The sequence below is a fragment of the Dermochelys coriacea genome, chromosome 20 (assembly GCF_009764565.3).
Source record: "Dermochelys coriacea isolate rDerCor1 chromosome 20, rDerCor1.pri.v4, whole genome shotgun sequence".
Classification (NCBI taxonomy): domain Eukaryota; kingdom Metazoa; phylum Chordata; order Testudines; family Dermochelyidae; genus Dermochelys; species Dermochelys coriacea.
In genome coordinates, this window is record NC_050087.2 from 6,196,147 (window position 1) to 6,222,763 (window position 26,617).

The 26,617-nt window shown below is 44.6% G+C and overlaps 1 protein-coding gene across 4 annotated transcripts in view; it reads left to right on the forward strand.

Moving 5' to 3' along the window:
* VDR (vitamin D receptor) overlaps positions 1-26,617 on the forward strand; it is a 149,996-nt gene that overhangs the window by 111,828 nt on the left and 11,551 nt on the right. For all 4 annotated transcript variants that reach the window (XM_038378090.2, XM_043506677.1, XM_038378093.2 and 1 more), the window contains 3 exons: positions 13,168-13,352; positions 17,897-18,002; positions 19,468-19,639. In XM_038378090.2, coding sequence (XP_038234018.1) covers positions 13,168-13,352; positions 17,897-18,002; positions 19,468-19,639 — 463 coding nt within the window. The remainder of the gene's footprint in view (positions 1-13,167; positions 13,353-17,896; positions 18,003-19,467; positions 19,640-26,617) is intronic.

The following is a 26,617-nucleotide window of genomic DNA, read 5'->3' on the forward strand; positions in this document are numbered from 1 at the left end:
GTTTACTAAGCAGGATCTTGACACAGTCCTTGAGTTATATCTGTAGGCCTTTTTGTTTAGACTAATTCAGTTTTTGTCTCCTGTTCAAACCTTCTCCCATCAACGTTTGTTAGGAGAGGTTACCATGATATCTTATGAACTTTCGCATACTTTTTACAGTTCACTTTACAATGAGAGTACGTGTATAGGCCCCAATTATCACAACATTGCACCCTTTATAGCTCCATTGTTGATCTGTAGCCATAGACTGCTGCTATTGGGCAGAGAATGGTGGTCAATATGTTTTCCCAGGACCTTTTATACAAGTTCTTTGTAATTTAAAAATCCTCCAGCCATGCTGTGTGTCCTGTGATGTCACTGACAACTCTTTGAGTGTTTTAAATCCTCTTGCCTAACCCTTGGTTCTACTGAAGGTAAATCTCTAACATCAAGGGTTTAATGACTCCAACTTTGCCTCAAATACAAGGCACATGTGTGAGATTATATTGTCCTTCTCCATTAGCTGAAATTGTTTCTATGGAAACCCTTAACACTTCTCAACCTATGGAAAGCTCAGCTATAGCAATTCATTTCCTACATCTTAAGTCTTGCACAAACTGCCAATGTGGCAGAAATCTTTCAACCTGAATTCAATATACATCTACTAAAGACAAACTTTAAAAGATATGGAGGGATCCAGTTTTCTCTGTAATTGAAATAATCTTGTACTCCACTGCAATATTTTTAAAGCTCCAGTAACATTTGGACTCTTGCTGAAGCTCTGGCAAAGCACATGGAGCTGGCAAAGCTGATAACTGCGTTCAGTGACTGGCAGTCAAATATGAAATTGTGGGTGAGTTACTACAGATGCTCTACAAGGCCCTGTCCTGTTCCCAGTGACATCAGTGAGGTTTGACTTCTGTGGAAGCAGGATCCAGCCCCACAATGTTTAGTCTTCCAAAATGCTTCATAACAGGTTTCAGAGTAGCAGCCGTGTTAGTCTGTATTCGCAAAAAAGAAAAGGAGTACTTGTGGCACCTTAGAGACTAACAAATGTATTTGATCATCCCTAGTGCTCAAATAAATTTGCTAGTCTCTAAGGTGCCAAAAATGCTTCATGCAACTGACAGCACTCAATTTGGTGACAGAACAAATGAGGAACTCGCTGCTTCATTATATAGCCTCTTTATAGTGAAAGAAGATCTGGATGGATTACAAAACAGGATTAGGGAGTATAAATTTGCCAGCATTCTCACTTCTGCAGAAGCAATGATTTGCAATGTTTTTGCTTTGTGTGGGTTGAAGTTGCTATCCTTTAGTTAGAATTAAAATTAATCCATTTTGTGAGCGCCTTTTAAAGTTAACATTTTCCACTTTTTTTAAGCATTTAAACGGGGCTGATTGGTGATAAGTATACTATACTTTCCTTAAATCATTCCTGTCTCCAGAACTAACAAGTGTGATTGTGTTAACGATGTGTGGCATGTCACAATCCATCTGGTGGAGCATACAAGAGTAGGAGTTTGCCCTCAGTAGTATTCAGTCATGTCCCCTCTCTGGGAAAGTGTGTGGAAGCTGGTGAATGGGTGTATTGAAGCTGAATACAGCAGAACTGTTGCTGAACCCAGTTAATTGGTGGCACTCTTAAGCAAAGAAATTAAAATGCTACAGTGATGCAGCTGCACTACTGCAGCTGTAGCGCTTCATTGAAGACACTACCTACGCCGATGGGGGGGGTCTCCCGTGGGCATAGGTAATCCACCTTCCTGAGAGGCAGTAGCTAGGCTGATAAGAGAATTCTCCCATCTACCTATCCCTGTCTACAGGGGGGGTTTAGGGTGGTTTAACTGTGTCACTCAGGTGTGGATTTTTCACACCCCTGAGTGACGAAGTTATACTGACCTAATTTCCTAGCGTAGACCAGGCCTAGGACTTGTCGTATAAAATCCTAGTAGGAGTAGATTTCTTCTAGACCCTACCTGGCTAGCTTCTTGACAATTTTGATATTTATTATGCCATACTTCTATATAGGCTTGGTAGAATTCAATTTTTATTTTTAACATAATTTTGATAGTATCAATGTTTTTACTTTTAAGCGGTTTTTATTTTTATTGATTTAAATTTTCATGTTGGGGAGGTCAGACAATTATTTAATGATGGTAGAGTTTGTTTTAGGATATTTACTTTTGTATATTTTGACGTGATGTTGACAAATTGTGTTTTAATTATTATAAAGCTTTAACTTTTTGCATCACAACACCTACTAGTTCTCAAGCAGGATTTTTCTTATCCTACCTGTAAATTTTGTTGTTTTTTACTATTAGTATTTATTATTGAAATATTTTTGTTGGTTTATGCGTGCAGTGAAATTGACATTTACCAATTAAAAATCGATTCCTTCCAAGCCTAGTTATATAGTTCAGTAATACCCAGTAACCCAGTCAAGATTAAGGAGTACTTGTGGTACTTTAGAGACTAACAAATTTATGTGACAGGTTTCAGAGTAGCAGCCGTGTTAGTCTGTATTCGCAAAAAGAAAGGGAGTACTTGTGGCACCTTAGAGACTAACAAATTTATTTGAGCATAAGTTTTCGTGAGCTACAGCTCACTTCATCGGATGCATTTGGTGGAAAATACAGTGAGGAAATTTATATACACACACAGAGAACATGAAACAATGGGTTTTATCATACACACTGTAAGGAGAGTGATCACTTAAGATGAGCCATCACCAACAGCGGGGAGGGGGAGGGGGGTAGGAGGAAAACCTTTCATGGTGACAAGCAAGGTGGGCCATTTCCAGCAGTTAACAAGAACATCTGAGGACCCCACCCCCCACTGTTCCTCAGATGTTCTTAAAAAGAAAAGGAGTACTTGTGGCACCTTAGAGACTAACAAATTTATTAGAGCATAAGCTTTCGTGAGCTACAGCTCACTTCATCGGATGCATCAGATGTTCTTGTTAACTGCTGGAAATGGCCTCCCTTGCTTGTCACCATGAAAGGTTTTCCTCCCCTCCCCCCTCCCCCCCCCCCCCGCTGCTGGTGATGGCTCATCTTAAGTGATCACTCTCCTTACAGTGTGTATGATAAAACCCATTGTTTCATGTTCTCTGTGTGTGTATATAAATCTCCCCACTGTATTTTCCACCAAATGCATCCGATGAAGTGAGCTGTAGCTCACGAAAGCTTATGCTCAAATAAATTTGTTAGTCTCTAAGGTGCCACAAGTACTCCTTTTCTTTTTGCAAATTTATTTGAGCATAAGCTTTTGTGAGCTACAGCCCAATAGCATTGTGTAGTGTTCATTCTTTTGAAGAATCTGGAATAGCTCCTTTTGTTATGACTCAGTGGTTTCCAATTAACCTCTACAGGGAATTTAGAATTAATTTTTGCTCGTTTGCAGAGAGCCAGCACTTCAAGCCACTTGTAAACCCTCAGATGGGGCTCAAGTGGTGCATAGACCTCCTGTTGTTCCTTTGCACAAGGGTGAGTTTCACTAATAGAGTGTAAGGGCTTTCTGAGCTTCCTCACCATAATAACATCATTCTCTTGCAAATCTGACATAAGAATCTTGGTCTGTAACTACTATTCAGGCACCTAAATAAGGACTGGATATTCAAACTCTCTAATCAAAATTCAGCACCTTGCATGACAAAGGAGCTGATTTTAAACAATGGGAGGTTTTGATAAACTCTGGTCCAGTTGTTGGTACTGAGCACACTCTGAACATCTGGCTTTACATTCTGCTTTTATTGTTCTCCCCAGAATGACATGGTCCCTTTCCTTGTAAAAGGGTGTGATTCCTTGCCATTGCTCTGTGAGAATTTTCCCCTTGGGCATATACATATAGCTTCTCTGAGTGCATCTGAATACCCTCCGTGCCCCACCACCACCACACTCCCTCAAGTATCTATTTTCCCTCTTAAGAGTGTTTTTGTTGCATGATAACCTTGCCCACGGTCATCCTAATCTCGTTATCTATCATTGTTAAACACCTATCTACCCTGTTAATCTTTCAACCAGAACTGTTCAGTGGTGATCATTTTAATTTTACTACCACTCACTGGCTAGCATTGTCTTGAAAGATCTTTATCGCTCTCTCTGGACTGATGAGTGCCATGACTTTGCAGGCTGATAATGGACAGGCAAAAACCAGTCGGAGAACACTTCAATCTCTCCGGTCACTCGATTACAGACCTAAAAGTTGCAATTCTTCAACAAAAAAACTTCAAAAACAGACTCCAACGAGAGACTGCTGAAATGGAATTAAGTTGCAAACTGGACACCATTACATTAAGCTTGAATAAAGACTGGGAGTGGATGTGTCATTACAAAAAGTAAAACTATTTCCCCATGTTTGTCCCCATTTCCCCCCCCCCCACTGTTCCTCACACTTTCTTGTCAACTGCTGGAAATGGCCCACCTTGATTATCACTACAAAAGGTTTTTTTTCTCTTCTGCTGGTAATAGTTCACCTTACCTGATCACTTTTTTTACAAAAAGAAAAGGAGTACTTGTGGCACCTTAGAGACTAACAAATTTATTAGAGCATAAGCTTTCGTGAGCTACAGCTCACTTCATCGGATGCAAGTGAGCTGTAGCTCACGAAAGCTTATGCTCAAATAAATTTGTTAGTCTCTAAGGTGCCACAAGTACTCCTTTTCTTTTTGCGAATACAGACTAACACGGCTGCTACTCTGAAACCTGTCATTATGCAAGGCACTTTTTTTACAGTGTGTATGGTAATACCCATTGTTTCACATTCTCTGTGTATATAAAATCTCCCCACTGTATTTTGCACTGCATGCATCCGATGAAGTGAGCTGTAGCTTACCATTATCTTTGAAAACTCGTGGCGAACGGGGGAAGTCCCGGATGACTGGAAAAAGGCTAATGTAGTGCCCATCTTTAAAAAAGGGAAGAAGGAGGATCCTGGGAACTACAGGCCGGTCAGCCTCACCTCAGTCCCTGGAAAAATCATGGAGCAGGTCCTCAAAGAATCAATCCTGAAGCACTTAGAGGAGAGGAAAGTGATCAGGAACAGTCAGCATGGATTCACCAAGGGAAGGTCATGCCTGACTAATCTAATCGCCTTTTATGATGAGATTACTGGTTCTGTGGATGAAGGGAAAGCAGTGGATGTATTGTTTCTTGACTTTAGCAAAGCTTTTGACACGGTCTCCCACAGCATTCTTGTCAGCAAGTTAAGGAAGTATGGGCTGGATGAATGCACTATAAGGTGGGTAGAAAGCTGGCTAGATTGTCGGGCTCAACGGGTAGTGATCAATGGCTCCATGTCTAGTTGGCAGCCGATGTCAAGTGGAGTGCCCCAGGGGTCGGTCCTGGGGCCCGTTTTGTTCAATATCTTCATAAATGATCTGGAGGATGGTGTGGATTGCACTCTCAGCAAATTTGCGGATGATACTAAACTGGGAGGAGTGGTAGATACGCTGGAGGGGAGGGATAGGATACAGAAGGACCTAGACAAATTGGAGGATTGGGCCAAAAGAAATCTAATGAGGTTCAATAAGGATAAGTGCAGGGTCCTGCACTTAGGATGGAAGAATCCAATGCACCGCTACAGACTAGGGACCGAATGGCTCGGCAGCAGTTCTGCGGAAAAGGACCTAGGGGTGACAGTGGACGAGAAGCTGGATATGAGTCAGCAGTGTGCCCTTGTTGCCAAGAAGGCCAATGGCATTTTGGGATGTATAAGTAGGGGCATAGCGAGCAGATCGAGGGACGTGATCGTTCCCCTCTATTCGACACTGGTGAGGCCTCATCTGGAGTACTGTGTCCAGTTTTGGGCCCCACACTACAGGAAGGATGTGGATAAATTGGAAAGAGTACAACGAAGGGCAACGAAAATGATTAGGGGTCTAGAGCACATGACTTATGAGGAGAGGCTGAGGGAGCTGGGATTGTTTAGTCTGCAGAAGAGAAGAATGAGGGGGGATTTGATAGCTGCTTTCAACTACCTGAAAGGGGGTTTCAAAGAGGATGGCTCTAGACTGTTCTCAATGGTAGCAGATGACAGAACGAGGAGTAATGGTCTCAAGTTGCAATGGGGGAGGTTTAGATTGGATATTAGGAAAAACTTTTTCACTAAGAGGGTGGTGAAACACTGGAATGCGTTACCTAGGGAGGTGGTAGAATCTCCTTCCTTAGAGGTTTTTAAGGTCAGGCTTGACAAAGCCCTGGCTCGGATGATTTAACTGGGACTTGGTCCTGCTTTGAGCAGGGGGTTGGACTAGATGACCTCTGGGGTCCCTTCCAACCCTGATATTCTATGATTCTATGATTCTAAAAGCTTATGCTCAAATAAATTTGTTAGTCTCTAAGGTGCCACAAGTACTACTTTTCTTTATGCGGAGATCTAGGTAGCATAGGCCCACGCTTCAAAATACACCTCTTGATTTGTGCCACCTTTCGGTTGATCTCCACTAGGATTTAAAGGTGTTAGCTAGCATGTTCTAAAACGCTAGTCTGGACAAAGCAGCATAAAACACATTAGCTAACACATTCTAACACACCTTTTAAATCCTAGGCTAATGTTCACTTCAGAAAAGTTGTGCATCTTCGTTGAGAGAGCTATCTACCTCGTACCCCCCTTATGTGGGACTGACGCAGAAAAGCTACATTGAAATAAAACCTACCTGTGCTTTGTCTCTACTAGGATTTTTACAGTGTGATAGCTGTCTCCTTTTTCTGTCTTCACTGCACAGCTGTAGTCAGGACAAAGCTTTTGTTCAGCTTGGCTTGATGTTTTTGTTTTCTAGCTCTTCTACCTGCTAACCAAAGCAAACTGTGTAATTGTAATTTAATATTGAAAAATAAAGATTCACAGCCTCCCAAAAGCATGTTTGTCTAAGGAGATCTTAACTTTGCCCACTACTTTTATTTCTTTATATTTGCAGATATCTGATTCTAGCAATGCATCTACTAGTCCTAAAGCTCCTTCCCCTGCTAATTTTTTAGCAGTTTCCCATTAAAATTTAGCAGTCCTCACTTTGCTATCAAAGGCTGCGTATTAAAGGGGAATTTGTAATTGTCAATCTCTTATTCAGGTTAATTTGTAAACAAACATTAAAAAATGATTTTACAAAAATATATTGCTTAAGAACTAATTGTAGTATTCTAATCGCTAGTGTAACCCTTTGGCCTGAAATGTTCAGGTAGCTGCCTCCTAGATTTTTAAATCATTTTGAGGCATGTAGAGTGTTATGCAATTTCAAAAAAGGTATTGGAAAAATACCAGCAGCTAAACCCTGAGGCTATAACTGAAAGCTACATAGCACTGCTATTGTACCTTACATTACCTCTGAGTACAGCTACATCAATTGTATTGCTTCGCTTTTTCTTGCCAAACCTTTCATTCCGAACTCCACCTTAACCTAGCAACGTAGAGTATTCCTGGAACCTAATGTCGGCAAAAAGCCTCCAGTCATAAGATAAATCTTTTTTTTATTTGTTAATGATAGGTTAAAAGACTATTAATGTCTTAACGAATGTGAAATTCTTCTTTTCTATATTTTGGGTTTATTACCTACCCTTCAAGTTGTATTTGCTCTGCTGAGTTATGTCGCTGTATTAAAACAGGACCTGTCTATGACTGTTTGGCTTTGGGTTTAAATATAGATGGAAAAAACCCACCTGTGGTTGCTATCCTAATCTCTATCAAAAGATAAAATAAACTGATAGAAAAGGAGTACTTGTGGCACCTTAGAGACTAACAAATTTATTTGAGCATAAGCTTTCGTGAGCTACCGATGAAGTGAGCTGTAGCTCACGAAAGCTCATTCTAGTAAAGCACTGACCACACACCCCTTTCGACATTTGGAAATTTGTTGTTTGGTGTCTATGCGTGCTACCACAAAGCAATCAGGACAGGAACCTCAGTGTTTTACGTGCTGCAGAAACACATAGGCCCTGCCACAAAAATCTTATAGGCCAACTAAAAAGAGGCCCCACAGAATTCCACAGAGATTTCTCCAGACAATTTACTTTTAGGGTGAGAACAAGCACAAGCTACTTCTGCTCAAATGGTACCTTTATTAACGAGCTCCAAGCATCTGAAAAGTATAACCAATTGAAGAGCTTTAAAACCACAACTACATTGCTATTATAACAAGATTATAATAAACCCTGTGGCATAAGCAGCATAGAGATTTTATCAGTTTACTGACAGGTTTCAGAGTAGCATCCGTGTTAGTCTGTATTCGCAAAAAGAAAAGGAGTACTTGTGGCACCTTAGAGACTAACAAATTTATTTGAGCATAAGCTTTTTGTGTCAGATGAAGTGAGCTGTAGCTCACAAAAGCTTATGCTCTAATAAATTTGTTAGTCTCTAAGGTGCCACAAGTACTCCTTTTCTTTTTGCGAATACAGACTAACACGGCTGCTACTCTGAAATCTTTACTAGAATGACTCTGTCATAGCTCAAGAACTGTAAGAACTAGATTTTGAAAAGGAACTCAGCACCCACAATTGAAGCTAGATTTTCAAAACAGCTCATTTCCAATTTAGGCACCTAAATAAGTTGCCAGACTTTAAAAGATACTCTGCACCCAGCAGCTCCTCTTGCTTGGGTGCTGAGCTTTTTGAAAACCCAGCTATAAACCTAACCCTCTTCTTGTTTTCTATGGAAAAACTTGGGTTTCAGAGCCTGATACTACAGGTGCTGAGCACCCTTAACTCCCACTGACTTCAGGGACAGTTGAAGATGTTAAGCACATTGCAGGACTGGCCGATAGACATTTTTGCAAAGATTTTATTTAGAAAGAGCAAGGCATGTAAGGTTTAGAAAAATCTCTTGTCCCATATGCGCTGTACGGGACCAAGTACTCAAGAGCTGATGCTTCTGCATGTCTGCAGACGTGTGATGGACTTCCCTGGGGTGCAACCTGGAACTGGGGTACCGCTGAGCCCTCTGGCATACCAATCTGGGCCCCCCCCCCCACACACACTGTAAGGCTGTGACAAGCTGCAATTCTCTCCAGGTCTTGCACTTACACAGCCATACGGAGACAGGGATACGCTCAGCTGCAGTTACATGCCACTCATGAGCCAACAGAGGCTCGCATAGGCACCAACTGTGTAGATGCTCCAGGGCTGGAGCACTCATGGGGGGAAAAAAGGACCCACTGGCAGCCAGCTCTCCCTCCCCCACAGCACCTCCCATCTGCCACTGGCCCCTCCACTCAACACCTCCCCTCCCTCCCAGCGCCTCCCACCCGCTACAATCAGCTGTTTCATGGCTTGTAGGAGGCACTGGAAGGGGGGGAGGAGCAGGTATGGGGTGTGCTCAGGGGAGGGGGCGAAACTGGGCGCGAAGAGGCAGGACTGGGGTGGAGCGGAGGCGGGAAGAGGTAGGGTGGGGTGGGAGCTTGGAAGAAGGGGTGGGGGCAGGGTCTGGGGTGGACCTGGTCAGGAAGAGGTAGGGCAGAGGCAGAGGGGTGGAGGTGGGAGTGGGGGTAAGGGTTTGAGCACCCCTGGAGCCCGGAGGAAGCTGGTGCCTGTGGAGGCACCAGCCAGCTCCCCAGCCTAGGACCCCAGAGCTATACAGTCTTGCCCTACTCAAAAGCTTGACCAGCGTAAGTTTATTTCCCAGTCTGTCCCTCCCTCAGTGTGGAGAGGGCAGTGCACCTGCCCCTGGTCCTGCCCCTCTTCCCTTTGCACTTCAAACAACACACTGTTTTAGGTAAAAAATATAAAACAGATTTTATTAACTACAGAAAGAGAGAATGTAAGTAATTATAAATAATAGCACACAGATCAAACTTGGTTACCTAAGAAATAAAACAAAATTGCAATCTAAGTTCTGTACACTAGACAAGATTTGAATCAAGTGCTGTCTCACCCTTATGGTACAAACAGTCCACCAGTCTTCCATACACAGGCTAGAAATCCCTTCAGCCTGGGACCACTTCCTTTCTTTGTTCCTAAGGTATTTCCAGGTGTTGAGTTCCAGGGGAGTGAAGCCAAGTGATGATGTCACTTCCCCCTTTTATAGCTTCTTCCATCTGGAGGGAACTTCATTGTCCCAAACAAACCCCCAGCACAGTTAGTGGAAAAGTACAGGCATAAGATGGAGTCCAGTGTCACATGATCTGATTACATGCCCTTGCATGCTTCAGTGAGTCACTGCAGGGGCCATTACCCATATGCTGGCTAGAACTTTCACAGGAAAGTTCATCAGGTCTGGGATTAGCTTCTTCCATGGCCTATTGTGTTTCTTAATGGGCCATGACCTTGAATGGTTCATCCACAATGTGCTGGCTAGACTGGATGTAAACTATCTTGTGGGTGTCACCCCAGGAGCAAACACATTTGAAATACTTGTACAAAGTCAATATTCATAACTTCAGATACAATGACAGCACATGCAATCCAACAGGCTATTAATGTTCAACAGATCAAGACTTTTAGAATGATCCCTTACAAGGCATATAATTAGATCACCTAGGTAAATATGAGGATACTTAGGGTGTTGCTTTGGGGTACAGTATGTCATAACCTGTATGTTGAAATCTAGGCAAGTGTGTTTGATAGCTAGAAACCAGTATTGTCCATACATAGTACTGAGGTGGCAAAACTAATATTCTGAATGGAAATATACATATGTGGAAAGGAGACAAGCTATGGTCAAAGGAAGAACAATGACTTGAATTTCCTGAGTTTTGTGGAGCTAGAATCTCAAACATAATTTTCCTTTGTTTTCGGACAGCTCAAAGGACACTGGTTTAAGTCCTGGAAATTGTTAAAATCAATCCTAGACCAGAGCCAAAAAAGCACTATTCGGTTAAGGAACCAGTAATGGGTTTAAAGACCAGCGATCAGAGAAGATGGTGAATGACTTTTGTTTGCCAAGACAGCTGTGACTGTTCATTCAGAGTGCAGAATCCTGATCTGTACGAAGGCCCCAAATCAGCAAATCGCTTCAGCTCATGCGTAGGTCTCGCTAAAAGATGTGCTTAAAGCTAAGCATGTGCTTACTGCCTTGCTGAATCAAGGCCTGAGTACATAGAGATGAGTCTGCTTGGTCCTTTAGGAACCCTCCACATTCTGATTAGTGAGTTTTAAGCCTATACTGTATGTTCATTTTTTTTAAAAATCCCTGAAAACTGCTGATGTTTACTAATAGTAAGTGTAATTGTAAGCAGGGCATAGCTTGTGTTCATAGCAGATTCAGGTAGCTTTTGCTGAACAAATATTGCTATGTGTACTGTAACTGAACTGTACACACTTGCCCAAATTAATCTATGCAATCAGAGAAGGAAATGCTGCCACTTCTCAACAACAGTATCTGCAGAGTGTAATGCAAACCCTTCCTGACCATGAAACTGTAAATTGTCAGTGTTTTCAAAGAGGGATTGAGAATCTGCCTTTTGCATTCTACCATGCCTGTGGAATGTACACTGTTCAGAGTAATGCATGGAGCATTTTAATTACAAGTCTAGAATTCTCTTCAGGAGTTTTGATGGTGCAATAAAGCACAGAAGTGAAATCTGATGAGACATTTTGGGGGTGGGGATAAAGAAATGGGAAAAACTTGCATTGTACGTGCAAAAAAGATTTACTGTACTTTCAGTTTCACTTTTTTCCACTCAATTTTTGTTAATTGAAAATGTTAATTTCACAAGAATATGGAGCAGTTTGTTGCTGTCTTCTAAAAATGCAAGGACCAGAATGAAGACTTGCAAAAGGAGCTCTAGTTCCTCTTTTGTATACATGTCATCTTCCTAAATTTTAGGATGTAAACAGTATGTGAAATCAGCTCTTCAAAAGACTCATCTTCTAGATCACTGAACATCTTGGGCATTTTCCCATTTGATGACCTCTTGAACTTTGGTGCATTTTAGTTTAGAATGTAGGAATTGTAGAGTTACAGACTAAATTCTCGTATGGTCAAGAGGGGCATTCAGCACACACAAAGGACTTTCAATCTGATACTTCCTCCCTTGCTCAAAGTTCCCTGAAGTAGGAGATTACTCATTGTACTAGACAGGTTTCAGAGTAGCATCCGATGAAGTGAGCTTTAGCTCACAAAAGCTTATGCTCAAATAAATTTTTAGTCTCTAAGGTGCCACAAGTCCTCCTTTTCTTTTTGCATTCTACTAGAGTGCCCCCACACAGGGCTGTCACAGCCAGCACAGGAGCATGGAATCCTGCCTGAGGAAAAGAGTGGGTACCCCACTGCATAGTTATTTTTCAAATACGTTTTTTAAAAAATATTGTACGTGCCTTGGGATAGAACATACTAAGGCAGCAGGTTTCAAACAAAAGGAAGTACTTCTATTTACACAAGACATGGTCAACATGTGGAACTCATTTCCATGGAATGTTGTGAAGGCCAAAAATATAACTTGGTTCCAAAAAAATAAGTTAATTAAGGCTAGGGCCATCAATGGCTATTAGCCAAGATGGTCAGGAATGGATCCCAGGCTCCAGGTGTCCCTAAACTTCCAACTGCCAGGAGTTGGGACTGGATGACTGAGATGAATCGCTTGAAATTGCCCTGTTCTGTTCATTTCCTCTGAAGTATCTGGCACTGACATTTTCAGAAAACAGGATACTGGGCCATTGTTCTGACACAGTATGGCTGTTCTTATGTTCTTAATATCAACTGCAGGATCTAGGCCTTGAGTGAGCAAAGAGACAAGGTGGGTGAGGTGATATCTTTTAATTGACCAATCTCTGTTGGTAAGGGAGACTAGCTTTTGATCTTACACTGAGCTCTTTGGGTCTGAGCAAGGCAGTCTGCAGACTTTTTTAGGGCTCTCCACAGAAGTTCACCCACATGCAACAAGCTGCAAGGCTGGGGTCTAGAACATGTATGGTGATGCCAAAATTCCTCACATCTCTCTTTCTCATTCCATCTAACACCAGATCAAATGCTTCTCTAGAATTATGGGAGATGTGACATTGCTGAATCAGGATTTAAATAGCAGCAGGAAGCAGTGACCTGCTAATTCAGGAGATTTAAAACGAGAGGGAGAAAATACAGGTTTAATTATTAAGTACCAATACAAAAGAGACAGGATATTTACTCTGGAGCTCACTTTTGAGACTTCTTCTACAATGACTTTTTGGTTTTACCCAGTTTCTAAGTATTTGTAGATAATTCCAGGATGTTGATTTTTGACTCTTGTTCATTCTCTTCCCCTTGCCACATGTTTCTAAACAGTCATTCTGACAGATGAGGAGGTCCAGAGGAAGAGAGAGATGATAACGAAGAGGAAGGAAGAAGAGGCTCTTAAAGAGAGCATGAAGCCCAAATTATCAGAGGAGCAGCAGAGAGTCGTTGACATTCTTCTCGAGGCCCATCGCAAAACTTATGACCCAACCTACTCTGACTTCACCCAGTTCCGGGTATGTTCCAGGACCTGCTTTCTCTCCCTTAGCTTTTGTGCAGAAGACTTCCTGTTTGCTGTTACTAGGAGGACCTCTGGTGGTGGTAGAAGGCTGTGCCAAAATTCTGATAGATAAGCTAAGTAGTAGTCTCTACCTCTTTCATACCATGACTCAGTGTTACAATGTAAAGTTTTGAGACCTTCCTCCTAATTAGTAATACGGGAAAGGAAGGTGGTCATGACGCCCTGAATCTTGTTTATGACTCCCCCAGGTTCAGAACGTGTGATCTTAGGGCACTCACTATCAGTGAAAGTGCTCATGTGCTGTTCTCCCAAAATATCATTCTGTCTGTATAATTGGGGCTCAGAATCTTGCCACAAATGACAGTGGCAGCTGTCAATCACTTGGAAGGCTTTAAATCAAGACTGGATGTCTTTCTAAAAGACTTGCTATAGTTCTAACAGAAGCTGTGGGCTTGAATAAGAAATTACTGGGTGAAGTTCTCTGTGGCTGGTGTTATGTAGATCAGACTAGATCACAATGATCCCCCTAAGCTCTGACCTTAAAATGTATGAATCCATTCCAGTTGCCATCCATGAGAGAAGTACTATAGGTCAAATCAGAGCCTACATGTGTATTGAATTAGTCAAATTCCTCAGTGGTCCGCAAGGACTCTGGAACACAAGATTCAAACATGCAGCAATTGCATAAAACCTTTCTCTGCCTCGAATACAGTTGGTTTTTTTTAATAAGCTGGAAATTAATGAGTAGCTGACTATTTTCTTAGATCAATAGTGATCGGAAAACTAATATTCAAAACCTGAGCATGTGCTGGATGAACTGGTTAAATATGGCAGGCCTGATCCCAGCTGATGTAAATCAACTTAGCTTCATTGATAGGCTGATTCACACAACCAAGGATCTGGCCTAGGAAGTGGAACACTAGTAGCTTAAAGAAAAGAAGTACTTGTGGCACCTTAGAGACTAACAAATTTAAAATTAGAAGAAAAACCTAAACCTAAGTTACTAATATTCCTAATGTATCTGCCCTGTTAGTTTTGAGACCTTTAACACAATCACTAGGTAATTTTAATTATAGAATTATATTTAATATGTCTTAAACCCAGAAGATTCACAACAAAACAGAATTAAAAAGTAATGTCCCAGTGCAAAAGAGGACACATGGTAGAAGCTATTGGTTAGTCAATTTTAAAATACTTCTAAATCATAGAATCATAGAATATCAGGGTTGGAAGGGACCCCAGAAGGTCATCTAGTCCAACCCCCTGCTCAAAGCAGGACCAAGTCCCAGTTAAATCATCCTAGCCAGGGCTTTGTCAAGCCTGACCTTAAAAACCTCTAAGGAAGGAGATTCTACCACCTCCCTAGGTAACGCATTCCAGTGTTTCACCACCCTCTTAGTGAAAAAGTTTTTCCTAATATCCAATCTAAACCTCCCCCATTGCAACTTGAGACCATTACTCCTCGTTCTGTCATCTGCTACCATTGAGAACAGTCTAGAGCCATCCTCTTTGAAACCCCCTTTCAGGTAGTTGAAAGCAGCTATCAAATCCCCCCTCATTCTTCTCTTCTGCAGACTAAACAATCCCAGCTCCCTCAGCCTCTCCTCGTAAGTCATGTGCTCTAGACCCCTAATCATTTTTGTTGCCCTTCGCTGTACTCTTTCCAATTTATCCACATCCTTCTTGTAGTGTGGGGCCCAAAACTGGACACAGTACTCCAGATGAGGCCTCACCAGTGTCGAATAGAGGGGAACGATCACGTCCCTCGATCTGCTCGCTATGCCCCTACTTATACATCCCAAAATGCCATTGGCCTTCTTGGCAACAAGGGCACACTGCTGACTCATATCCAGCTTCTCGTCCACTGTCACCCCTAGGTCCTTTTCCGCAGAACTGCTGCCGAGCCATTCGGTCCCTAGTCTGTAGCGGTGCATTGGATTCTTCCATCCTAAGTGCAGGACCCTGCACTTATCCTTATTGAACCTCATTAGATTTCTTTTGGCCCAATCTTCCAATTTGTCTAGGTCCTTCTGTATCCTATCCCTCCCCTCCAGCGTATCTACCACTCCTCCCAGTTTAGTATCATCCGCAAATTTGCTGAGAGTGCAAGCCACACCATCCTCCAGATCATTTATGAAGATATTGAACAAAACGGGCCCCAGGACCGACCCCTGGGGCACTCCACTTGACACCGGCTGCCAACTAGACATGGAGCCATTGATCACTACCCGTTGAGCCCGACAATCTAGCCAGCTTTCTACCCACCTTATAGTGCATTCATCCAGCCCATACTTCCTTAACTTTCTGACAAGAATGCTGTGGGAGACCGTGTCAAAAGCTTTGCTAAAGTCAAGAAACAATACATCCACTGCTTTCCCTTCATCCACAGAACCAGTAATCTCATCATAAAAGGCGATTAGATTAGTCAGGCATGACCTTCCCTTGGTGAATCCATGCTGACTGTTCCTGATCACTTTCCTCTCCTCTAAGTGCTTCAGGATTGATTCTTTGAGGACCTGCTCCATGATTTTTCCAGGGACTGAGGTGAGGCTGACCGGCCTGTAGTTCCCAGGATCCTCCTTCTTCCCTTTTTTAAAGATGGGCACTACATTAGCCTTTTTCCAGTCATCCGGGACTTCCCCCGTTCGCCACGAGTTTTCAAAGATAATGGCCAAGGGCTCTGCAATCACAGCCGCCAATTCCCTCAGCACTCTCGGATGCAATTCGTCCGGCCCCATGGACTTGTGCACGTCCAGCTTTTCTAAATAGTCCCTAACCACCTCTATCTCTACAGAGGGCTGGCCATCTCTTCCCCATTTTGTGATGCCCAGCACAGCAGTCTGGGAGCTGACCTTGTTAGTGAAAACAGAGGCAAAAAAAGCATTGAGTACATTAGCTTTTTCCACATCCTCTGTCACTAGCTTGCCTCCCTCATTCAGTAAGGGGCCCACACTTTCCTTGGCTTTCTTCTTGTTGCCAACATACCTGAAGAAACCCTTCTTGTTACTCTTGACATCTCTTGCTAGCTGCAGCTCCAGGTGCGATTTGGCCCTCCTGATATCTTTCCTACATGCCCGAGCAATATTTTTATACTCTTCCCTGGTCATATGTCCAACCTTCCACTTCTTGTAAGCTTCTTTTTTATGTTTAAGATCCGCTAAGATTTCACCATTAAGCCAAGCTGGTCGCCTGCCATATTTACTATTCTTTCGACTCATCGGGATGGTTTGTCCCTGTAACCTCAACAGGGATTCCTTGAAATACAGCCAGCTCTCCTGGACTCCCTTCCCTTTCATGTTAGTCCCCCAGGGGATCCTGGCCATCTGTTCCCTGAGGGAGTCAAAGTCTGCTTTCCTGAAGTCCAGGGTCCGTATCCTGCTGCTTACCTTTCTTCCCTGCGTCAGGATCCTGAACTCAACCAACTCATGGTCACTGCCTCCCAGATTCCCATCCACTTTTGCTTCCCCCACTAATTCTACCCGGTTTGTGAGCAGCAGGTCAAGAAAAGCGCTCCCCCTAGTTGGCTCCCCTAGCACTTGCACCAGGAAATTGTCCCCTACGCTTTCCAAAAACTTCCTGGATTGTCTATGCACCGCTGTATTGCTCTCCCAGCAGATATCAGGAAAATTAAAGTCACCCATGAGAATCAGGGCATGCGATCTAGTAGCTTCCCTGAGTTGCCGGAAGAAAGCCTCATCCACCTCATCCCCCTGGTCCGGTGGTCTATAGCAGACTCCCACCATGACATCACTCTTGTTGCACACACTTCTAAACTTAATCCAGAGACACTCAGGTTTTTCCACAGTTTCGTACCGGAGCTCTGAGCAGTCATACTGCTCCCTTACATACAGTGCTACTCCCCCACCTTTTCTGCCCTGCCTGTCCTTCCTGAACAGTTTATAACCATCCATGACTGTACTCCAGTCATGTGAGTTATCCCACCAAGTCTCTGTTATTCCAATCACGTCATAATTCCTTGACATCACCAGGACCTCCAGTTCTCCCTGCTTGTTTCCAAGGCTTTGTGCATTTGTATATAAGCACTTGAGATAACCTGTTGATCGCCCCTCATTCCCAGTATGAGGCAGCCTTGCAACATTGTCATGACAACTTACCATCCCAGGAACAATTGACTAACCTGCTCTTTCCCATGGTGGTGGTGGTGGAGGAAAACCTGATGATATTTTACTCGTTGGACAGGTTATCGTAGGAAGAAGTCCAGCGTCAGCCAGGAATGACCTGAGCAATCTAATAGAGATAGGAAAAGACCAAGGTAAAGTTTCCAAAAACACTCAGCACCAGTCCAACTCTGCTTCCATCAAAATGAATGGAAGCAGAGGTAGGCCAACACTGAGCACTTTTGGAAATTCTCCTCCAAAATCCTATAGTCCACTGGATTGCACCCTTATCCTTGGCCAGGACTATGTTTAAGAAGTGTGCCCCTCTACCTGGGAGGACACAGAGAATAAAGAAAAATGCAGTGTTCCTTTGTCAACCCACTTTCTCAGTGGTATAATCAGTCCCTGCATTCTGTTCCAGCCTCCTGTGAGAGCCAACTCAAGCAAAAGAATAACTAGATCATCATCGGTCCTTACGCATGGCTCCTCATCAGAAGACTCTTCAGATACCTTCAGCTGTTCTCCAGGTATTATATGTTGTATTGGATTACTCCCCTACAAGTGATAGTCACATGGATAAGTCAGAGTAGGGATTTAAGCAATTTGTGGGGTTTTTAAATAACGGTTATTTTGACACAGTTTGTCATTTCTGAGTCTTCATGTCCTTTGTTTAAGAAATGCAACCCCTTCCCACACAACTCTGCCAAACACTTAAATGCATACCTAACAGTAAGCACGTGCATAGTCCAAGATGAATGCTCGTGTGTTTAAAGTTAAGCGTGTTAAATGTTTTGTTGGATCATGGCCTAATTCCACATTTGGCTTCCAGCGCAAGACCACATTGTAACACCTCTTAAGGAGCTCAGATCCTTGATCACTGTCGTAGGGCCCAGTCATCGCTGCTGCTTGCTTGCGCAGAATGTGGGGTGAAAGGAGCGGGGAAACAGCTCAAGTGGCCACAGTCCCTCAGAGGGAGAGGAGTTAAGCATCAGAGGCATCCCCTCTTGCGCCAAACCTGAAGCAACTCTTCTGCCTGGAGGGTTGTGTGGCTGGGAAGCAATAGGTAATGGCAGAGGACAGGTGCTCTACAAGGTATCGCCTTAGCAAACCCTCAAGCAAATATCTTTGTGACATTTCTGCTCTGTGCTATGCCAGTCCAGTGGTGTTGCAGATTTTAGAGAGCAAGAGAGAACCTGGCTCAGAGAAGGGGTGGCTGATTGGGATGCTACAGAGAGCAGGAGACAACCATGAGAGGGGGTTTGCTTTAGGTGAAGACTGGATGGAGAGGAAGCCAGGGATGAAGAGGAACCTATAGAGGCGTCACTGGGAGCGGTTTGCTGTAGGCGTATGGCTTTGTTGAACAGGAGGGAGCTGTGGGGGTAAGTAGAGAGAGGATAGCAAATAAGTAAACAGCTGGGGAATGTGGTGAGGGAAGAGCAGGGAGCAGAAAACTGGCTAGGGGTAAATAGTTGCAGGGGTGGTATCAGGGAGCGGGGGGATTATAACACAGGGGATATTGGTGCCTGGGTATGGGGTGGTGTGAGTTATTAGGCAAGGCAGGGATATAGACTGCTTGGAGGCAGATGGTAACAGTGCCAGGTGAGAGATGTGGGTGAATGCGATGCAGATTTTCAAAATAATCAGAGCTTTAGTGTTGCTTTGATTCCAGAATTCTACTAATTGTGCTGGAGGCGCTCCCCAAGGCTCCTTTTCCAAGGACAGCTAAAATCCCTGTAGCATGAGTCAGCTCACTCAAACACAGATTGTTGCATACTCTTCCTCTCTCTCATTTTTGCTAAGATATTCCCTAGCCTAAGTTCTAAGGGCAAGGTGCACGTGGTGCCCATGGACTGGGATACAAATGTTGTGGTTGTGCAGTTATTTATTTTGACACTGTCTCCTCTTGGTTGATTTTTTATCCTGAAGAACAAACTTTCTATCATGGGGAAACCATGCAGCCAAGATAAATATCAACCTCTTTCCCCTCCACAGATTCTGTAGAACACAGAATGTTCTCCAACATGGCACTGAACGAGGAGTCTGACGAAAGCCCTCCGATGGATATTAACCTCTCGCACCTCACCATGTTACCTCACCTGGCTGACCTCGTCAGCTACAGCATACAGAAAGTGATTGGCTTTGCAAAAATGATCCCAGGCTTCAGGTAAGGACAGGTTTGTTCCACAAAGTTTGGGCAGGCGTTGCTTTGATTTTTTTTGGTTGAAATCACTCTGTGTCTTTCTTGCTTTATGCTGCTTGTACATTTTCCTAAATTTGTCTCATCTCTGCTGCTGCCTTAAGCCCAAGCATTCTTCTTTCTTGATCCTTCTGCAGCTCAGCACTGCCTCCACTGAAGTCATCACTGACTCTTCTCTTCCTGTGGCACCTTAGAGACTAACAAATTTATTAGAGCATAAGCTTTCGTGAGCTACAGCTCACTTCATCGGATGCATTTGGTGGAAAAAAAGGTTTTTTTAGAGCTTATGCTCTAATAAATTTGTTAGTCTCTAAGGTGCCACAAGTACTGCTTTTCTTTTTGCGAATACAGACTAACACGGCTGCTACTCTGAAACCTGTCTTCTCTTCCTGTTGCTTCCCTAGCCTTATCCACAATGACCCTAATCCAGCACTTAAACACATGCCTAACTCTAAAGGCTTGGCTACACTTGCAAGTTAGAGTGCATTAAGTCAGTCCCTGGCACCCTAACTCCTGAGGTGTCCACACTGGCAAGGCACATAGAGCTCCCGGACTCCACGGCTGGGGTGCCCCGATAATCCACCTCCACAAGAAGCATAACATTTGCTGCGCCCCGGCTGGAGCACCGCAGCACCAGTGTGGACACCCTGGTCTATTAATGCGCTCTGATCGGCCTCCAGAAGTGTCCCAAAATGCCTGTTCTAGCCACTCTGGTATTCACTTTGAACTCTACTGCCCTGCCCTCAGGTGACCAACCATCAGACACGCCCTTTACATTTTCTGGGAATTTTGAAATTCCCCTTCCTGTTTGCTCAGCAAGGCGTGGAGTGCTCTCAATGCATCTTTCCAGGTGACGATGCCTCCACGCAACAGGCAATCCCCAGTATGGGAGCAATGGCGGGGTGCTGGACCTCATAGAATCATAGAATATCGGGGTTGGAAGGGACCTCAGGAGGTCATCTAGTCCAACCCCCTGCTCAAAGTAGGACCAATCCCCAACTAAATCATCCCAGCCAGGGCTTTGTAAAGCCTGACCTTAAAACCTCTAAGGAAGGAGATTCCACCATCTCCCTAGGTAACCCATTCCAGTGCTTCACCACACTCCTAGTGAAAAAGTGTTTCCTAATATCCAACCTAGACCCCCCCACCCACTGCAACTTGAGACCATTACTCCTTGTTCTGTCATCTAGTACCACTGAGAACAGTCTAAATCCATCCTCTTTGGAACCCCCTTTCAGGTAGTTGAAGGCTGCTATCAAATCTCCCCTCACTCTTCTCTTCTGCAGACTAAACAATCCGAGTTCCCTCAGCCTCTCCTCATAAGTCATGAGCTCCAGCCCCCTAATAACTTTTGTTGCCCTCTGCTGGATTCTTTCCAATTTTTCCACATCCTTCTTGTAGTGTGGGGCTCAAAACTGGACACAGTACTCCAGATGAGGTCTCACCAATGCCGAATAGAGGGGAATAATCACTTTCCTCGATCTGCTCACAATGCTCCTACTAATGCAGCCCAATATGCCATTAGCCTTCTTGACAACAAGGGCACACTGTTGACTCATATCCAGCTTCTCGTCCACTGTAACCTGTAGGTCCTCTTCTGTAGAACTGCTGCCTAGCCACTCAATCCCTAGTCTGTGGCAGTGCATGGATTCTTCCGTCCTAAGTGTAGGACTCTGCACTTGTCCTTGTTGAACCTCATCAGATTCCTTTTGGCCCAATCCTCTAATTTGTCTAGGTCCCTCTGTATCCTATCCCTATCCTCCAGCATATCTACCACTCCTCCCAGTTTAGTGTCATCTGCAAACTTGCTGAGGGTGCAATCCACACCATCCTCCAGATCATTAATGAAGATATTGAACGAAACCGGTCCCAGGACTGACCCTTGGGGCACTCCGCTTGATACTGGCTGCCAACTAGACATGGAGCCATTGATTACAACCTGATGATCTAGCCAGCTTTCCATCCACCTTATAGTCCATTCGTCCAGCCCATACTCTTTAACTTGCTGGCAAGCTAGAGTTTGGGGGGAAGAAGCTGTCCAGTCCCAGCTGCGCTCCAGCCATAGGAATTACGATACTTTCGGGCAGATATCAAGGGACATGATGGAAAGGGGCCATGACCGGGACACACAGCAATGCAAGGTTAAAGTGAAGGAGCTGCAGAATGCCTACCACAACGCGCGGGAGGCAAACCGCCGCTCTGGTGCTGCCCCCACGACCTGCTGTTTCTACAAAGAGCTGGGCGTGATAGTTGGGGGCGACCCCACCTCCACTCCAAAGACCACCATGGAACTTCAGAGGCCATAGCAGCACAGAGTTCAACAAGGCAGGAGGAGGAACGAAGAAACGGGAACGAAGGTGCCTAGGAGAGGGGGACAGCCCGGCATCCCTAGATGCATGCAGCCAGGAGCTGTTTTCAAGCCAGGAGGAAGGTAGCCAGTCGCAGCGGACAGTGCTTAGGCAAGAACAAACCGCAGAGGAGGTGCCTGGTAAGTGGCTTTTATTTTGGGAAGGTAGTTGTTCGGTGTGGGCCCTTGGGACAAGGAGGGTTGCAGGGTTAGGGCTGCATGCATGCCTAGATGCGGAATAGGGCGTTGATGTGCTCTCTCACATCGCGGTAATTGGCCTCAGTGATATCTTCAAAGGTCTGATGCAGAAGCTGGGCAATCCGCTTACGCAGGTTCCTTGGCAGAGCTACTGTGCTCCTTGTCCCAGTAAGGCTAACATGTCCATGCCACTGTGCCGTGACGGGCGGGCAGACCATTGCTGCACACAGGCAATCTGCATAAGGGCCAGTGTGGAAGACACATTGTAGTAGAAGACCCTCCCTTGCTTCACAGGTCACCCTCAGCAGCAAGATATTTTCCAGGACAAACTCATCCTGTGGAAAATGTGGGGACAGTGTTCAGTATAGGGGTCCCCTGCAGCTGTTGGCTTTTCCCAAGGCAAGAACCCCAGAGGACAGTATGGCTATGAAACAATCAGTCCCCCTTGCCCCGTGCTTACTCACCATTTTGGGGCTCCTGTGGATTATGTTCACTCGCTTTGGGTCAGGCAATTTCTGCTATTGTGTACACTCTATTTGTGTTTAAGTACAGCCAAATCATTGCTCTGGCTGGTGTGAACAATGCTGCCTCTTTTGCATTTTGGCTTTACAGATGCAACCTTGAGATCCCAGCCGTCCTTGTTATCAACTGCCGAAAGATTGCAAAGAATGAGGAAGCGTCCGTGAAGACGCAAAGAGGACCTGCTGCATGAAGTCATGCAGCAGTCCCTTAATGAAAATCAAAAAGTGCAGGAGTGGCTGGAGACTGAAAGGAGGCTCCGCCAGCAGAATGCGGATCACCGGCATCAAAACACGGAGCAGTTGCTAAGCATCATGGAGCGCCAAGCGGACTTGATACAGGCGCTCGTAGCAATGCAGATGGAGCACATCTGCACCTGCCCACCCCCCGCAACCGTTGTCCCAAAATTCTTTCCCTTGTGCCTCCATGTCACTGCCAACCCACTTTCCCCAACATCCGGGTTCTTATTTCCACCAGCTGCCTCCAATGCCTGTAGCTTCACCGCCCAGCCCTGCAAACTACAACCCTTACCCACTGCACTCAACCCACATCACCACGCATGTTAGCCAGCCTGAAGTGCAGCACTCATTGTACGGCACTCCAGACAGAAAGGCTGAGTATGATAACAGGACATACGCAAATCTGTGATTGTCCCGTTCCCGCCCCGTTCCCGCCCCCTTCTCTCCTCCCACACAGCACAGGTGTGTCATGCCCTTTGTTTCCCAAGAAGTTGTGTTTCTTTTCAATAAATGAATTTTTTGGCTTTGAAAACATTCTTTATTGCATTAAGTAAAAGATACCATAGCCCAGGAAAGCAACAGGCACTGCAAGTCAGTGCATCATACATAGCAAACACAGATGTCTACTAACATTGGAACCACTGTATTTCACTCCCATGCAGGGCACCAAACATTACTGGTGGCTTTCAGCATCAAATTGCTCCCTCAAGGTATCCCTAATCCTTACAGCCCCACGCTGGGCCCCTCTAATAGCGCAGGTCTCTGGCTGTTCAAATTCAGCCTCCAGGTATTGAACGTCCGAGGTCCATGCCTGAGTGAAGCTTTCACCCTTCCCTTCACAAATGTTATGGAGGGTACAGCACACAGCTATAACCATGAGGATGTTGTCGTCGGCCAGGTCCAGCTTCCCATACAGACAGCACCAGCGGCCCTTTAAACGGCCAACAGCACACTCAGAAGTCATTCTGCAAAAAGAAAAGGAGTACTTGTGGTACCTTAGAGACTAACAAATTTATTTGAGCATCAGCTTTCGTGAGCTACAACTCACTTCATCGGATGCATTCTGCACCAACTCAGTCTGTTGTTGAACCGCTCCTTGCTGCCATCAAAGCTCCCTGTGTAGGGTTTCATGAGACACGGCATTAAAGGGTAAGCAGGATCTCCAAGGATCACAATGGGCATTTCGATTTCCCCTATGGTGATCTTCTGGTCTAGGGAAAAAGTCCCAGCTTGCAGCTTCCTGAACAGGCCAGTGTTCCAGAAGATGCGTGTGTCATGAACCTTTCCGGACCAGCCTGCGTTCATGTCCATGAAACACCCACAGTGATCCACAAGCTCCTGGAGAACCATAGAGAAATACCTCTTCCGATTTATGTACTCTGAGGCTAGGTGGTCTGGTGCCAGAATTGGAATGTGCGTCCCATCTGTCACCCCTCTGCAGTTAAGGAAACCCATTTTTGCAAAGCCAGCCACAATGTTACACACATTGCCCAGAGTCATGGATGTTCTGAGTAGGATGTGATTAATGGCCCTGCGAACTTTCATCAACCTGATTCCAGTGGTCGACTTTCCCACTCCAAACTGGTTAGCGACTATTTGGTAGCTGTCTGGAGTTGCCAGCTTCCAGATTGCAATAGCCACCCGCTTCTCTACCGTCAGGGCAGCTCTCAATCGTGTGTCCTTACGCCACAGCCCAGACTTGCATGACGATGTGATCCCACCACTCAGTGCTTGTTTCCTGAGCCCAAAGTTTACAAATCACTCTATAAAGCATTCTATAATCTTAGCATGATGATAATTCATAGAAGGCGTGTGGTGTTTTGTGGATTGCTCTGGATTGGAAGTGGCTTCTGCCAAGTTCAGCGAGGACTTTTCAAGAGCTCCCAGGAAGAATAACTAAAGCACTCAAATCTAAAAGCTTACTCAGATAGCAGTGTCTTTCAGTTTCACATGGCTTCAGTGCTCTCAAAGGTTCTGTGTTTCTGAGAATTCCAGGAACAGCTTCTGCTATTCTCTGATCACTTTCATCTAGTACAGATGGTGGACTGATTATTGGTCTGGAAGCTAATCATGGATTTGAGATAGATCCCTGATGTGTGCTGCCATCTTGGTAAAGCCAAATTTGCCTTTTATTTTTCAAGTTTACACCAGTATATTTGTACCCTCTGTTAAATTCTGATTTGTTACACTGGTGTAAAGATGGAGTAAATCCATTGTAGATAATCCATTGACACAAATGAAATCAGAATCTGGCTCCTCACATCCAAAAGTACTTGTACTTCTCGCTTTTGCTCACTAGTGGGATTCTTTTGCAAGATGTCAACTCAAGGTTCAGCGACTCAGTGTTGGAAACTTCTTCTGCCCACTCGATTTCTGAGCCCAGGATGCCAGTAGGAATTGAGGGTTACTATAATATCTAGATATGGATAGTGAAGGTGGTTAGGCCAGCAGATACAGTTTAACGTAAGCAAATGTTAGTTAATTTGGGAGCCAGAGAGTAGGTGTTAGATGGATAAGTCATCAGACACCTTAATGAGCAAAAAGATCTGACTGTTACTGTGGGAAAAACAGTGAAAGCATTGGTTCCATCACTGGTAATGTTAAATTTGTGTTTGTGAGGCTCTTAGGCCTCTCTCTGGTGTGCATCACCACAGTATCCGTCAGCAATGCTTTATTCTGATACCATAGCACCCCAATGTGGTAAACTGATTTCCTTATTCCCCATTATGCAGTTGAAGTAAGGGACCACAAGATTACATAATAAGGTTTTGTTCAACATCTTCGTTAAAGATCTGGAGGATGGCATGTATTGCAGCCTCAGCAAGTTCATGGATGACACTAAACTGGGGAGAGAGGCAGATACACTGGAGGGTAGGGATAGGATCCAGAGGGACCTAGACAAATTGGAGGATTGGGCCAAAAGAAATCTGTTGAGGTTCAACAAGGACAAGTGCAGAGAGTCCTGCACTTAGAATGGAAGAATCCCATGCAGTGCTACAGGCTGGGGAACTACTGGCTAAGCAGCAGTTCTGCAGAAAAGGATCTGGGGATTACAGTGGAGAAGTTGGATATGAGTCAACAGTGTGGCCTTTTTGCCAAGAAAGCTAATGGCATATTGGGCTGCATTAGTAGGAGCATTGCCAGCAGATCGGGGAAGTGATTATTCTCCTCTATTCGGCACTGATGAGGCCACATCTGGAGTATTGTGTCCCGTTTTGGGGCCCCCACTCTAGAAAGGATGTGAACAAATTGGAGAGAGTCCAGCAGAGGACAACAAAAATGATTAGGGGTCTGAAGCACGACTTACGAGGAGAGGCTGAGGAAACTGGGCTTATTTAGTCTGCAGAAGAGAAGAGTGAGGGGGGATTTGATAGCAGCCTTCAACTACCTGAAGGGGGGTTACAAAGAGGGTGGAGCTAGGCTGTTCTCAATGGTGGCAGATGACAGAACAAGGAGCAATGGTCTCAAGTTGCAGTGGGAGAGGTCTAGGTTGGAAATTGGGAAACACTGTTTCACTAGGAGAGTGGAATGGGTTACCTAGGGAGGTGGTGGAATCTCCATCCTTAGAGGTTTTAAGGTCAGGCTTTAGAAAGCCCTGGCTGGGATGATTTAGTTGGGGTTGGTCCTGCTTTGAGCAGGAGA